This window comes from Gobio gobio (assembly GCF_949357685.1).
Source record: "Gobio gobio genome assembly, chromosome: 11".
Lineage (NCBI taxonomy): Eukaryota > Metazoa > Chordata > Actinopteri > Cypriniformes > Gobionidae > Gobio > Gobio gobio.
This window is the reverse complement of record NC_137104.1, coordinates 48,173,922-48,185,948: the sequence shown is the minus strand read 5'-3', so window position 1 is coordinate 48,185,948 and position 12,027 is coordinate 48,173,922. Positions and strand designations below refer to the sequence as shown.

At 39.5% G+C, this 12,027-nt stretch overlaps 1 protein-coding gene across 8 annotated transcripts in view; it reads right to left on the bottom strand.

Moving 5' to 3' along the window:
* Positions 1-12,027, bottom strand: part of LOC307134425 (uncharacterized protein) — a 62,598-nt gene that overhangs the window by 40,810 nt on the left and 9,761 nt on the right. For 4 of the 8 annotated variants that reach the window (XM_079830156.1, XM_079830158.1, XM_079830157.1 and 1 more), the window contains exon 1: positions 7,638-9,096. The exons of the other annotated variants lie outside the window; for them this stretch is intronic. In XM_079830156.1, coding sequence (XP_079686282.1) covers positions 7,638-8,037 — 400 coding nt within the window. In that variant the 5' untranslated portion in view covers positions 8,038-9,096. Of the gene's footprint in view, positions 1-7,637; positions 9,097-12,027 lie in introns of those variants that run through there. 8 annotated transcript variants of the gene reach the window in all.

Genomic DNA, 12,027 nt, shown 5'->3' with positions numbered 1-12,027 from the left:
CTACACTATTTAACTTTTCCGTCCACTAGAGGTCGCCTGTTCAAAACAAAGACGTAGTTTGATGACGACAAGTTTGAGCGCAGAATCTTGGGACATGTGGTCTTCATCTCACAGCCGGTGGAAAAGAGTCAGGATAGGACTCGGGCAGAAATCATGTTCATGGATGCGATTATTAACATTACTGTAGTATGAAGCAGAGCAGGACCGAGTGTTGTGGAGCTGAGCAAGGCCGCAGGAGCGATTGAAGAGCGGGACTGTTATTATGGCATAGTCTCCGACAGGACTTTTATTATGACACGGTCGCCGGCGCCACTTCCTCTTTTCCAGTCATGAGTCTGAGGTAACGCAACTCTGTTTATCGTATTAGATATATCTGAGTGTGTTGAAAAGGAAGTTATGACGTTCGCTCGGCGGCTGCTATGACACTTGTTCACACTGCAGTGAGAGTAAAGTGTTTCACTGAATAAAACCGGAAACCGAGGGTAACGCAGATATGACGCAATCGACAGGCGACTCCCTCAAACGCACAGCCCACACGTCCCGGTTCCTTGGTTAAAATAGCAATTTCTCACGATTTACAAATAGTTGGAAACATTTGGGATATTGTAAGTACTCAACTGAACAAAATATATAACACTGGCCTAGTGGTTTTTGGATATTTTACTGCAAAAATCTTACATAGTTCACCTTTAAGGGTACTGCCCCAGTGACAAGCTGTTGTACCCCTAAAGGTACAATTTTGACACCCTTTTTCTCTGTGTGTAGGAAACTGTTTTGGTCCTTATTGGAAAAATTGGCTGCCTGCCAATACAGTAGAAAAAACTACATTTTTGAAATTGGTGCAACCTGATGTTGCTGTCTTCCCTTTCGCCAAATAGGTAAACAAAACTTCAATCCATTTGCTCTCCATTTAATCTCACTCCCATCTAGAGGAATGAATCGACACATTAACAAGATCCTACTTGAGTTTTTTTCTTTTCCTACATGTGGTCATCTCTGAAAACCCCTGATGTGCTTTAGATACACATCTGTAAATGCACACAGTTCTGTGTTTTTTTGCACTAGTATGAAGGGCTTTACAGACACAATGGTGTGAAGTGGGTCAGCGGCCCGTCCAGAGGGAAGAGCACAAGGCTCAGTGGATCTGGGTCAGCCGGACCTCAGGCATGTGTGGCATGCGTCTCTACTGTCTGTGTGGATGGCAACAGAACACAACATGGCACAGGGCGCCTGTGTTCTGCACACACAGGCGCATGACCGTCAGAGAGCAGCGGCGGAGCTAAACAAGGACAGAGAGGCTGCATGAGAGAATATTTCTTCTACTGTTTACACTTGAAAATACCACAAATACTTAACTGCTAATCATTTAATTGTAAGAGTCCTGCAGCTGATAAACTTCATTTTAGTCTTTCCACATGGATCATTCTCAGGAAATAATGCCATTTTTGCCTATTTGTGTCACAGTGACTTAAAGGAGTAGTTCACTTTAAAAATGAAAATTTCCCTTATGATTTACTCACCCTCAAGCCGCCCTAGGTGTATATGATTTTTCTTCTTTCTGATGAACACAATCGGAGTTATATTAATAAATATCCTGAGGCTTCCAAGCTTTATAATGGCAGTGTTGGGGTCCATTGAGTTTGACGCTCAAAAAAGCACATCAATCCATAACAAACTTACTCCATACAGCTCCGGGGGGTTAATTAAGGCCTTCTGAAGCGAATGAAAAATATCCATATTTAAAACTTTATAAAGTTAAATATGGACCCCATCACTGCCATTATAAAGCGTGGAAGTGTCAGGATATTTATTAATATAACTCTGATTGTGTTTATCAGAAAGATGGCTTCATAGAATGGCTTGAGGATGAATAAATCATGGAGTAATTTTTATTTTAATGCTGATCTAATTAATAAGATGCAAGCCTGTCACAATATTTGACAAATTTACTGATTAGAAAATAATGCAAATAAATCAATAAATAAAAGTTCAACAGTTCAACTGTGAAGGAAAATAGAGCTATTGATCATTTTTAGGGGGGGTTGGGGGGGGGGGGGGGGGGGGTTGGCACAAAGGACAAAAATATTGACCGTGAAAAATGAAAATGTGATAATATTTGCTAGGTTATTATTAACCATTTCGCATGACCTTCAGTCACGTATGTAAGCATGTTTGAAGACAAAAATGTTTTACACTGACTAGTGTTTGGAGTAATTTTTTCTAAGAAATTAATAATTTTACTCAGAATGGATGCATGGAATTGATTAAAAGTGACATTAATAATGCTACAAAAGATTTCTATTTAAAAAAAAGCTGTGTTTTTAACATTGATAATCAGAAATGTTTCATTGTTTCTGCCTTAAATTATTATTTATTAATACATTGTTAACTACCTGTGTGATTTGTATGTACTTTTCTGAAATCCATAACTTGGACAAAGTCACAGTTGTTAACAAATCACTTTACATTGTAATGTAGACGCAGCTTGGAAACGATATGTATTGTGAAAAACGTGAATTGAATTGAAGTTTCTTAAGCAGCAAATAATCATATTAGAATGATTTCTGAAGGATCATGTGACACTGAAGCCTGGAGGAATGATGCTGAAAATCCAGCTTTGCATCACAGGAATACATTATATTTTAAAATATATTAAAATAGAAAAAAGCTATTTTAAAGTGTAACAATATTTCACAATATTACTGTTCTTACTGTATTTTTGATCAAATAAACGCAGGCTTGGTGAGCAGAAAAGACTTTCAAAAATATCTCACAAAAATTTTACAAACCCCAACTTTTGAACAGTAGGTGTAGGTTATTAATATTTTTCAATAACAAAAAGGCACACAAAATGATACTACCAGAATTTGCTCCATTATCTATTCAAATTATGAGCTTAAATAATATAACTGAATACTAAGAATTCACTGGTGAATGTTTAAGAACTGTTTATAAATAATCTTCCTCAAAATTTCAGGAACAAATAGCACCATTTCCTGAGAATGACCCAGTTATGCTTCTGATACACTAGAAATAAACAACAGAAACTGTATATATTTGATGCTGAAATACTGAAAGATCTCAGCGTTTCAGTAGCCCTGATACAAAATCAGACCGTCTACTTTAAAACACTCTGCAGTAAATCACTGCTACCTAAACCATAACACCTGTTTCTACATGTCTAATACTGAACATCTGTATTGTTCTAGTCTTGGCTAAGCACAACATTTAACATAACTTTAAAAGCAATGCAAGTGAAAACATTCACAGCACTAGAAATACAAAACAGAACAATGAACAGCAACAGAATTACATGCTTCTCTTGGGGCTCTTCTGAAGTATCCAGTGGAGTGGCAACAATATGTCTCGCAGATCAACATGCGGGATAAACTGGGTTACCCACATCTGCATTGACACACACACACACACACACACACACACACACACACACACACACACACACACACACACACACACACACACACACACACACACACACACACACACACACACACACACACACACACACACACACACACACACACACACACACACACACAGTACGCCAGTGGAGTGCTGGAATCATCCAAACACCATTAATATTTTAACATCCCTCCACATCTCTCCCCCTCAATGAAGTCAGACACTTGCTCAAATGGAAACTCAGAAACAGCCTGTATCTTGATATATGACTGTGAGACTGTAGGGCAAGACTGACTTCACGACTAAAAACTGTTCTTCAAACTAGACAGCTCAAAATGTATTCTCAATCCAACAACAAGAACCACATGGCCTGAACGGTTGCCCCGATTACAGACACAACAAACAGAACAACGGCACGTGTTTTAAACCACGACACCCGTAAGCGTTATATTGCATCATTTGCTAATTGGTCTCCTACCGAGGCGCTTCATGCTTGTTTGGAGTGTGATTATCGAGATCAATCATCTGGAAACAACCAGCATCAATAAACCCTTCAACTCATTCAGGGCACAATGAAATTCAAAAGGCATTGTATTTTATATGTCAGAATATGCAAGTTCTGTCAGGACCACTATCATCAAAGATGACTGACAATTAGCATATAGTTTGGATTGGCGGTATGGTTCTCTGTGCATCCTTGCAGCCTAGCATGGATAAGAGCAGGGAAAGCAGCCATAAACCTCCCTAGGGAAAACAGAACAGAACCAACAAAATGTATTTCAGATTTCATTCATGTAATATTTAATGTACTAAATAATTCAGGAATTTAGTCTGATTCAGGGGGAATCAGAATACCAAATCCTGACTGATGAGAGGTGGAGCTGGGGATGGAGGAGGGTAATGAGCTCTGGAGAAACGCGATAGCAGCTGATAATACTGAAGGAGCTTATATGTACGCTGTGATAGACGTTGTATTCCTATAGGTAGATGTGATCAGCTGACAGTCAACTGATGCAAGCTTGACTGACGTGATCTGTCAGAACTAACGCTAGACGTTTTATTTTTCAACAGTTGTTTGTGTTTTTTATGGCGTTTTTTTAGCAAATGTTCAAAAACCTCTGACCTCAGATCATTAAAAATAAGATAAGCCTCTTATCCGTCTATATTAAAGCTGCCCTTGAGTGGTTTGATGGAAAGAGCATCCAAATGTATATATGCATGCTTAAACTGTGTGTGTGTGTGTGTGTGTGTGTGTGTGTGTGTGTGTGTGTGTGTGTGTGTGTGTGTGTGTGTGTGTGTGTGTGTGTGTGTGTGTGTGTGTGTGTGTGTGTGTGTGTGTGTGTGTGTGTGTGTGTGTGTGTGTGTGTGTGTGTGTGTGTGTGTGTGTGTGTGTGTGTGTGTGTGTGGACGTGAAGGATGTTGGCACAGTGACTTTGTTTACATGTGCAGTGACCCACATCTATCCGTCCGCATGTTTTGGCAGCTGCCTTCAGCAGCATAGCCACAAAATGTAAACGGGAAATCAAATGAATGTTTTTACTTTCTTAATACATGTTTCTGAACTTACTGCTTGTTTAAATATATGCATTTGGCAGACACTATTATCCAAAGCAACTTACATTGCATTTAAGCAATACATTCAATTCATGTATTCCATGGGAATCAAACCCATAAACTTAGCATTGCTAATGCCATGATCTGCTGAACGTTGTTTGTCTAATCTGTAAGTGCAACATAATACAAAATATAAGGGGTGTAACAATATATCGTGTTACAATATATCACAATACAAAAATGCAACAATATTGTGGATAGTGACAATATGTATTGTGAATAGTTCACCCAAAATGAAAATTACTATGTGCAGAGGTTTAGGGTCAGTACTACATTAAACTACTACTGTATATAATTCTGAATATATATATATATGTCTTATGTTACCAATAAAAATTGGCCTACATTATTTTAAATATATCTAGTCACTGACAGAGTGCAAGCATATTTATATTAAAGATTCAGCTTCAGAATAATTTATATTTTTATTTTGGCGTCACCATTGTCCTGTGCATTGGGTTACCAGCATAAATGTACAAGCCTATTCATTTCCACCCCCAATGTTATACCAAATTTAACATTTTAATGAACAGTCAATTTTTTGTTAACCTTTTACCATATGTCTTGTCTGGCTATCACCAGACCAAGCTCAATTTAAGATTGAACATTGGTCTGGAGTCTGCTCTGTATTTTCTACTGCACAAGAGGCGTGATCAACGGGCATAATTCAAATGACTCTGTACGCAATTGGATAGTCCTTCAACCAATCAGACCACAAGAGGCATGATCAACGGGCAAAGACCCATCGCTTCTCTATCCATCATCGTGTTAAACCCACCAATAGCGCCCAGGTGGATAAGCCAGTCTGTGATTGGTTCCCACAAAAGTGTAACAGAAGCAGTAGAACTGAATGTACAGGTTTCCAGACTGAGTTGCAGGGCAAAATCAAATCACCTGCAGATCAGGCTGGGTTTACCCAGTCTACCATATGTCTTGTACTGCAATAATATTGTATCTTGAATTCAGTATTGTGACATGTATCAAATCGTGGCATAAGGGTATTGTTACACCCCTAGAAAAAAATACACTTTTAGGTAAACTTTCACTGAAATTCTAAGTGGAAATCCCAAGGGTTCAGAATCATGTTAAAGAGCTGTGCACATAACAGCATTTATGTGCAGGCCCGCACAAAACCAATGTCTGCAGAATTCCACCAAAAGTTAAACAAATTTCCTCAGAATATTTTGGCTAATTCAATGTTTTCTGCTAACAATAAGAGTGCAGTTCTCTTGGCTCTGTCCAACTCATGTCACGGCCCGCACTATGGTCACTTAACCAGGTCATAATGATAAAGATAAGGAAACCCCCCCCCCAAAAAACAATGAATGTAAAAGGATTGAAAACAATCCGTTCTGAAAGGTGTCATGGGATCACAATCCACTGAGGAGTAATATTTGACAAAAAAAAAGATCAGTAAGAAGTCTCTTCTGCTCACCAAGGTTGCATTTATTTGATTAAAAAATATAGTAAAACAGCATTATAGTGAAATATTATTACAGTTTAAAATACGTGTTTACTATTGAAATGTAATTTATTCCTGTGATCAAAGCTGAATTTTCAGCTTTTTATTTTCAGACTCCAGTCTTCTGTCACATGATCCTTCAGAAATCATTCTAATGATGATTTGATGCTCAAGAAACATTTATGATTATGATTATTAATGTTAAAAATAGTTGTGCTGCTGCATATTTTTGTGGAAATTAGAAAGCTCAAAATAACAGCATTTATTTCAAATAAATCTTTTGTAACATTATAAATGTCTTTACTGACATGATCAATTTAATGCATCCTTGCTGAATAAAAAAAAAGATATATTAAAAAAATTTTAACTTTTGAACAGAATTTTGTATTCAAAATGATATTTTAATGAATATGTATAATTTACATTTTAATGATAAAAAAAAATTACTGCAGAATTTGCCCTACGACAACATTCATGTTACCCGAAATTTGCCCCAAAATCATACACTGTGCTATGTTTAAATTCATGCAACAAAAAAAATACGACAGGGGTGTAGAGAAGGTATATCTGGGAATATCTGTGTCATGTCTAGCCATCTCTGTGTGCACTGAAGCAGAAGAGGACAGATATAAATATGTAAAACAGAGCAAACTGATGCTGCCTGTCATAAGAGCTGATCCTGGCAGAAGTGTCAGGAGTGAAGGCTATCTGGCCCTGGTATTAATATGCGTTTTGGTCGACCGGATCACAAGTAGATGAGGGAGACACATTCCCGTTTACACCTGGCATTTTAATCTGTCTCTTTTGTCCACTTTCTTCAAGGGGAGGGTCTATGGACAGGTAAATGCATAGTTTTTTTTAGATCTTTTGATCTAATGGACAAAATAAGCTCACAAAACATAAAAATTATACGTTTCAACCACTTGGTGTAATTGGGAGACGTTCCCTTAGGCATCATGCATCGTGGTAGCGGGTAAAAGCGTTCTCAAGTATAAATATGCAGCTATAATTCACGTAGGTGATTTTGAATTGATATTTCATGTCGATATATAATTGCAAACTTAAAACTGATCATAGTGTTTATATATTTGTAAGACTGGCGAATCTATAGAACAATGGCAAGGAAAACTAACTTTACCGCATTCCGAGCACCCCCTAGTGGTCAGGAGCATTTTCGTTGTGTTGTGGCTTTTCCGTTGTGTTGTGGCCTTTTTGTTGTGTTGTGGCTTTTTCGTTGTGTTGTGGCTTGTTTTCGTTGTGTTGTGGCTTGTTTCCGTTGTGTTGTGGGTTTTCCGTTGTGTTGTGGCCTTTTTGTTGTGTTGTGGCTTTTTCGTTGTGTTGTGGCTTGTTTCCGTTGTGTTGTGGCTTTTCCGTTGTGTTGTGGCCTTTTTGTTGTGTTGTGGCTTTTTCGTTGTGTTGTGGCTTGTTTTCATTGTGTTGTGGCTTGTTTTCGTTGTGTTGTGGCTTGTTTTCGTTGTGTTGTGGCTTGTTTCCGTTGTGTTGTGGCTTGTTTCTGTTGTGTTGTGGCTTGTTTCCATTGTGTTGTGGCTTGTTTCCGTTGTGTTGTGGCTTGTTTCTGTTGTGTTGTGGCTTGTTTCTGTTGTGGCTTGTTTCCATTGTGTTGTGGCTTAATTCCGTTGTGTTGTGGCTTGTTTACGTTGTGTTGTGGCTTGTTTCCATTGTGTTGTGGCTTGTTTCCGTTGTGTTGTGGCTTTATTTCGTTGTGGTGTGGCTTGTTTCCGTTGTGTTGTGGCTTTTTCGTTGTGTTGTGGCTTGTTTCCGTTGTGTTTTGGCTTTATTTTGTTGTGGTGTGGCTTGTTTCCGTTGTGTTGTGGCTTTATTTCGTTGTGTTGTGGCTTGTTTTTGTTGTGTTGTGGCTTGTTTCTGTTGTGTTGTAGCTTGTTTCCATTGTGTTGTGGCTTGTTTCTGTTGTGTTGTGGCTTGTTTCTGTTGTGTTGTGGCTTGTTTTCGTTGTGTTGTGGCTTGTTTTCGTTGAGTTGAGGCTTGTTTCCGTTGTGTTGTGGCTTGTTTCCATTGTGTTGTGGCTTTATTTCGTTGCGTTGTTGCTTGTTTCCGTTGTGTTGTGGCTTTATTTCGTTGAGTTGAGGCTTGTTTCCGTTGTGTTGTGGCTTGTTTCCATTGTGTTGTGGCTTTATTTCGTTGTGTTGTGGCTTGTTTCCTTTGTGTTGTGGCTTGTTTCCATTGTGTTGTGGCTTGTTTCCATTGTGTTGTGGCTTGTTTTCGTTGTGTTGTGGCTTATTTTAGTTGTTTTGTGGCTTGTTTCCATTGTGTTGTGGCTTGTTTCCATTGTGTTGTGGCTTGTTTCCATTGTGTTGTGGCTTGTTTCCATTGTGTTGTGGCTTGTTTTCGTTGTGTTGTGGCTTGTTTTCGTTGTGTTGTGGCTTGTTTCCGTTGTGTTGTGGCTTGTTTCCGTTGTGTTGTGGCTTGTTTTCGTTGTGTTAAGGCTTGTTTCCGTTGTGTTGTGGCTTGTTTTTGTTGTGTTGTGGCTTGTTTTCGTTGTGTTGTGGCTTTATTTCGTTGAGTTGAGGCTTGTTTCCATTGTGCTGTGGCTTGTTTCCATTGTGTTGTGGCTTTATTTCGTTGTGTTGTGGCTTGTTTTTGTTGTGTTGTGGCTTTATTTCGTTGAGTTGAGGCTTGTTTCCATTGTGTTGTGGCTTGTTTTCGTTGTGTTGTGGCTTTATTTCGTTGAGTTGAGGCTTGTTTCCGTTGTGTTGTGGCTTGTTTCCATTGTGTTGTGGCTTGTTTTCGTTGTGGCTTGTTTTCGTTGTGTTGTGGCTTGTTTTTGTTGTGTTGTGGCTTGTTTTCTTGTGGCTTGTTTTCGTTGTGTTGTGGCTTGTTTTCGTTGTGTTGTGGCTTGTTTCCGTTGTGTTGTGGCTTGTTTCCGTTGTGTTGTGGCTTGTTTTCGTTGTGTTGTGGCTCGTTTTGGTTGTGTTAAGGCTTGTTTCCGTTGTGTTGTGTCTTGTTTTCATTGTGTTGTGGCTTGTTTTCGTTGTGCTGTGGCTTGTTTTCGTTGTGTTGTGGCTCGTTTTGGTTGTGTTAAGGCTTGTTTCCGTTGTGTTGTGGCCTTTTTGTTGTGTTGTGTCTTGTTTTCGTTGTGTTGTGGCTTGTTTTCTTTATGTTGTGGCTTTATTTCGTTGTGTTGTGAACTTATGTATGCTTTTTAAATTTTGTTGAATTGTGCACTACTGGGCCACCGTAGAAATCAGCGCACAGACTATTAGGATCTCAAGCGGTTTATCATTTTTAATAACAATTCCAGTCTCGTGGCAGAACTCTGGTCTGTCTGACGCACACGTGATCTTGCATTGTTTACTTGTCACATCTCACGTGTGTTTGGTTGTACGTAGTTTGCGCACCGGAGAAGGTTGTCTGCGAATCTTCCTGTGAACACAGCAGTGACTGAATGCTACCCCAGATAGTCATGCAGTGTGAAAAGAGCAGTGATCCGGCCAGTTTGAAAATCTTGCAGTCTGAACTCGGCATTAAGCAAACCGCTTCAGAAACGTCAAATTACTCCAGGTGCACCCTGCAATTAGAGCACTTTAAGCTGCTTTTAGAGTAACTTACCTACTAGATAAAAAGCAATTGTCTAAATGCAGACAAACGCGACGTGTTTAGGAGGAAATGCCCCTGTAATTCCCTGCACGCTCCTTCCATTAGGAGCCACTTGATACTGAGGTCATTTAATGGAGGACGGACAACCTGCGTCTTTGACTGAGTCTCTTCCAAGCCAAGATGAAAGCGGAAATGACACCGCCAACCCAAGCCACCATGACTCGATACTTAAAACATACAAACAGAAGAGCAGGCAGCGTTCTGTGAAGAGCAGCTAATATTACATTCATCATATGACCGCGTCTATAAATACCTAGGGGTTTATTCAGACACACTTGTGGGAAAGTGTTAATCAGCCATCCTGCCGCGACAGAAGACTCATTTTGAAGGTCGCCAGACGCAGATGTTGAGAACATCAGGGAAACAACCCAAGAAATGAAGAGCCATGTGACTCATTCCCAGCAGGAAACGCCTTCTGAGATCACGACACATGCTGCAGACTCTCTCCCATCACATCCTAATAGATGTTTCTCTTAGCAAATGCATAGAGCATCTGTTTTAGATTATGTTACGACTGCTGAAACACTTTAAGGTGTGGCAATGCTGTTTCTAGATCAGTGTTATGCGGCAATAATGTTGAGCAAAGGGGTACAAACGCACTTGTGCAGCTGTGGCGCTAATATTAGCAGGCCAGTCCTTTGGCCACACTGTAGCGAGACAGGCGACGGGCGGGGTGTGTGAACACACACACAAGCACATGCTAACGACTGTTTTCTCTTTCCTAAACACTCATGTCTTTCGTCAAAGCTGCACTGGCGGCTACAGCTGCTGGTGAACCAGTTGATACTTTATATGTGCTCCACACAAAGTTCATGCCAACAGCCTTAACGTACACTAAACAACAGCATCTGACACTAACACACACTGTGTTCAACATATACAAACCAAGGTCAGAAATAAACCAATTTGATTTTTAGAGGCATTTTTTGGTTCACCAAAAGTACCTTTCAGTGAACATTTCTTAAAATGTTTTTTTTTTTCTTAGTGTGAAGAACATTTTAAAAATCTAATGCTGTGTGTCCATCAGCATTCTTGAGGCTAGCATATTTTCCCAATTGTTTTCAATTGGGAGCGCCACGTTTTCGCCATTTTTTCCAGTCGCCAAGAGTTGAGGAATGTTTAACTTTGGAGTAAAATGCAGGGCTCATCACTGTCACTTTTTACCCAGCCATCCAATCACAGCGGAGGAGGGGCGGGACAAATACAACACAGAAGAATTGCCACATTCTGCTGGGACAACGGCAACAGGCGACAAATACAAGCACAATAATGGAACAAAATCATTGAAAACGAGCCAAAGCAAATACTTTACATTGATATCGACATTTTTATATTCAGGCAATGTGAAAAAATCAGATAATAGTAACATTTCCATAGATTTGTTCATTCAAAAGCTCACATATAAAGTCTCAACACTGCGCCAATAAAGCGCTCTCAACGCATTTTCAGAAGAGCGCTGGCGTTTTCAGCTGGCTAAAAATGCTTTTGGTGGCCTAAAGAACCTTTTTCCACTTTAAAGAGCCTTTTGTGGAATGGAAAGGTTCCATGGATGTTGAAAGTTCTTCATGGAGCCATTTTAAGAGTGTAGAACATATTTCTTTAACCCTATTTACAAACACTGAATGTTGCACATTTACATAAAATACTTTCAATTCATGGGAGATGTCGTCTTCACCTCACAGCCGGTGGAAAAGTAATGGGACAGGACTCAGAAATCATATTCATGGATGAGATTTTTAACGTTACTGTAGTATGAAGTAGAGCAGGGCCAAGTGATGTGGGAGCGCAATGTGGCCGCTGTAGCAATTGCTAATGAGAGATGAGCAGCGGAGCTTTTATTATGCCACAGTCGCCGTTTCTGCTTCTTCTGGTCAAGTGTATGTGGGGTAATG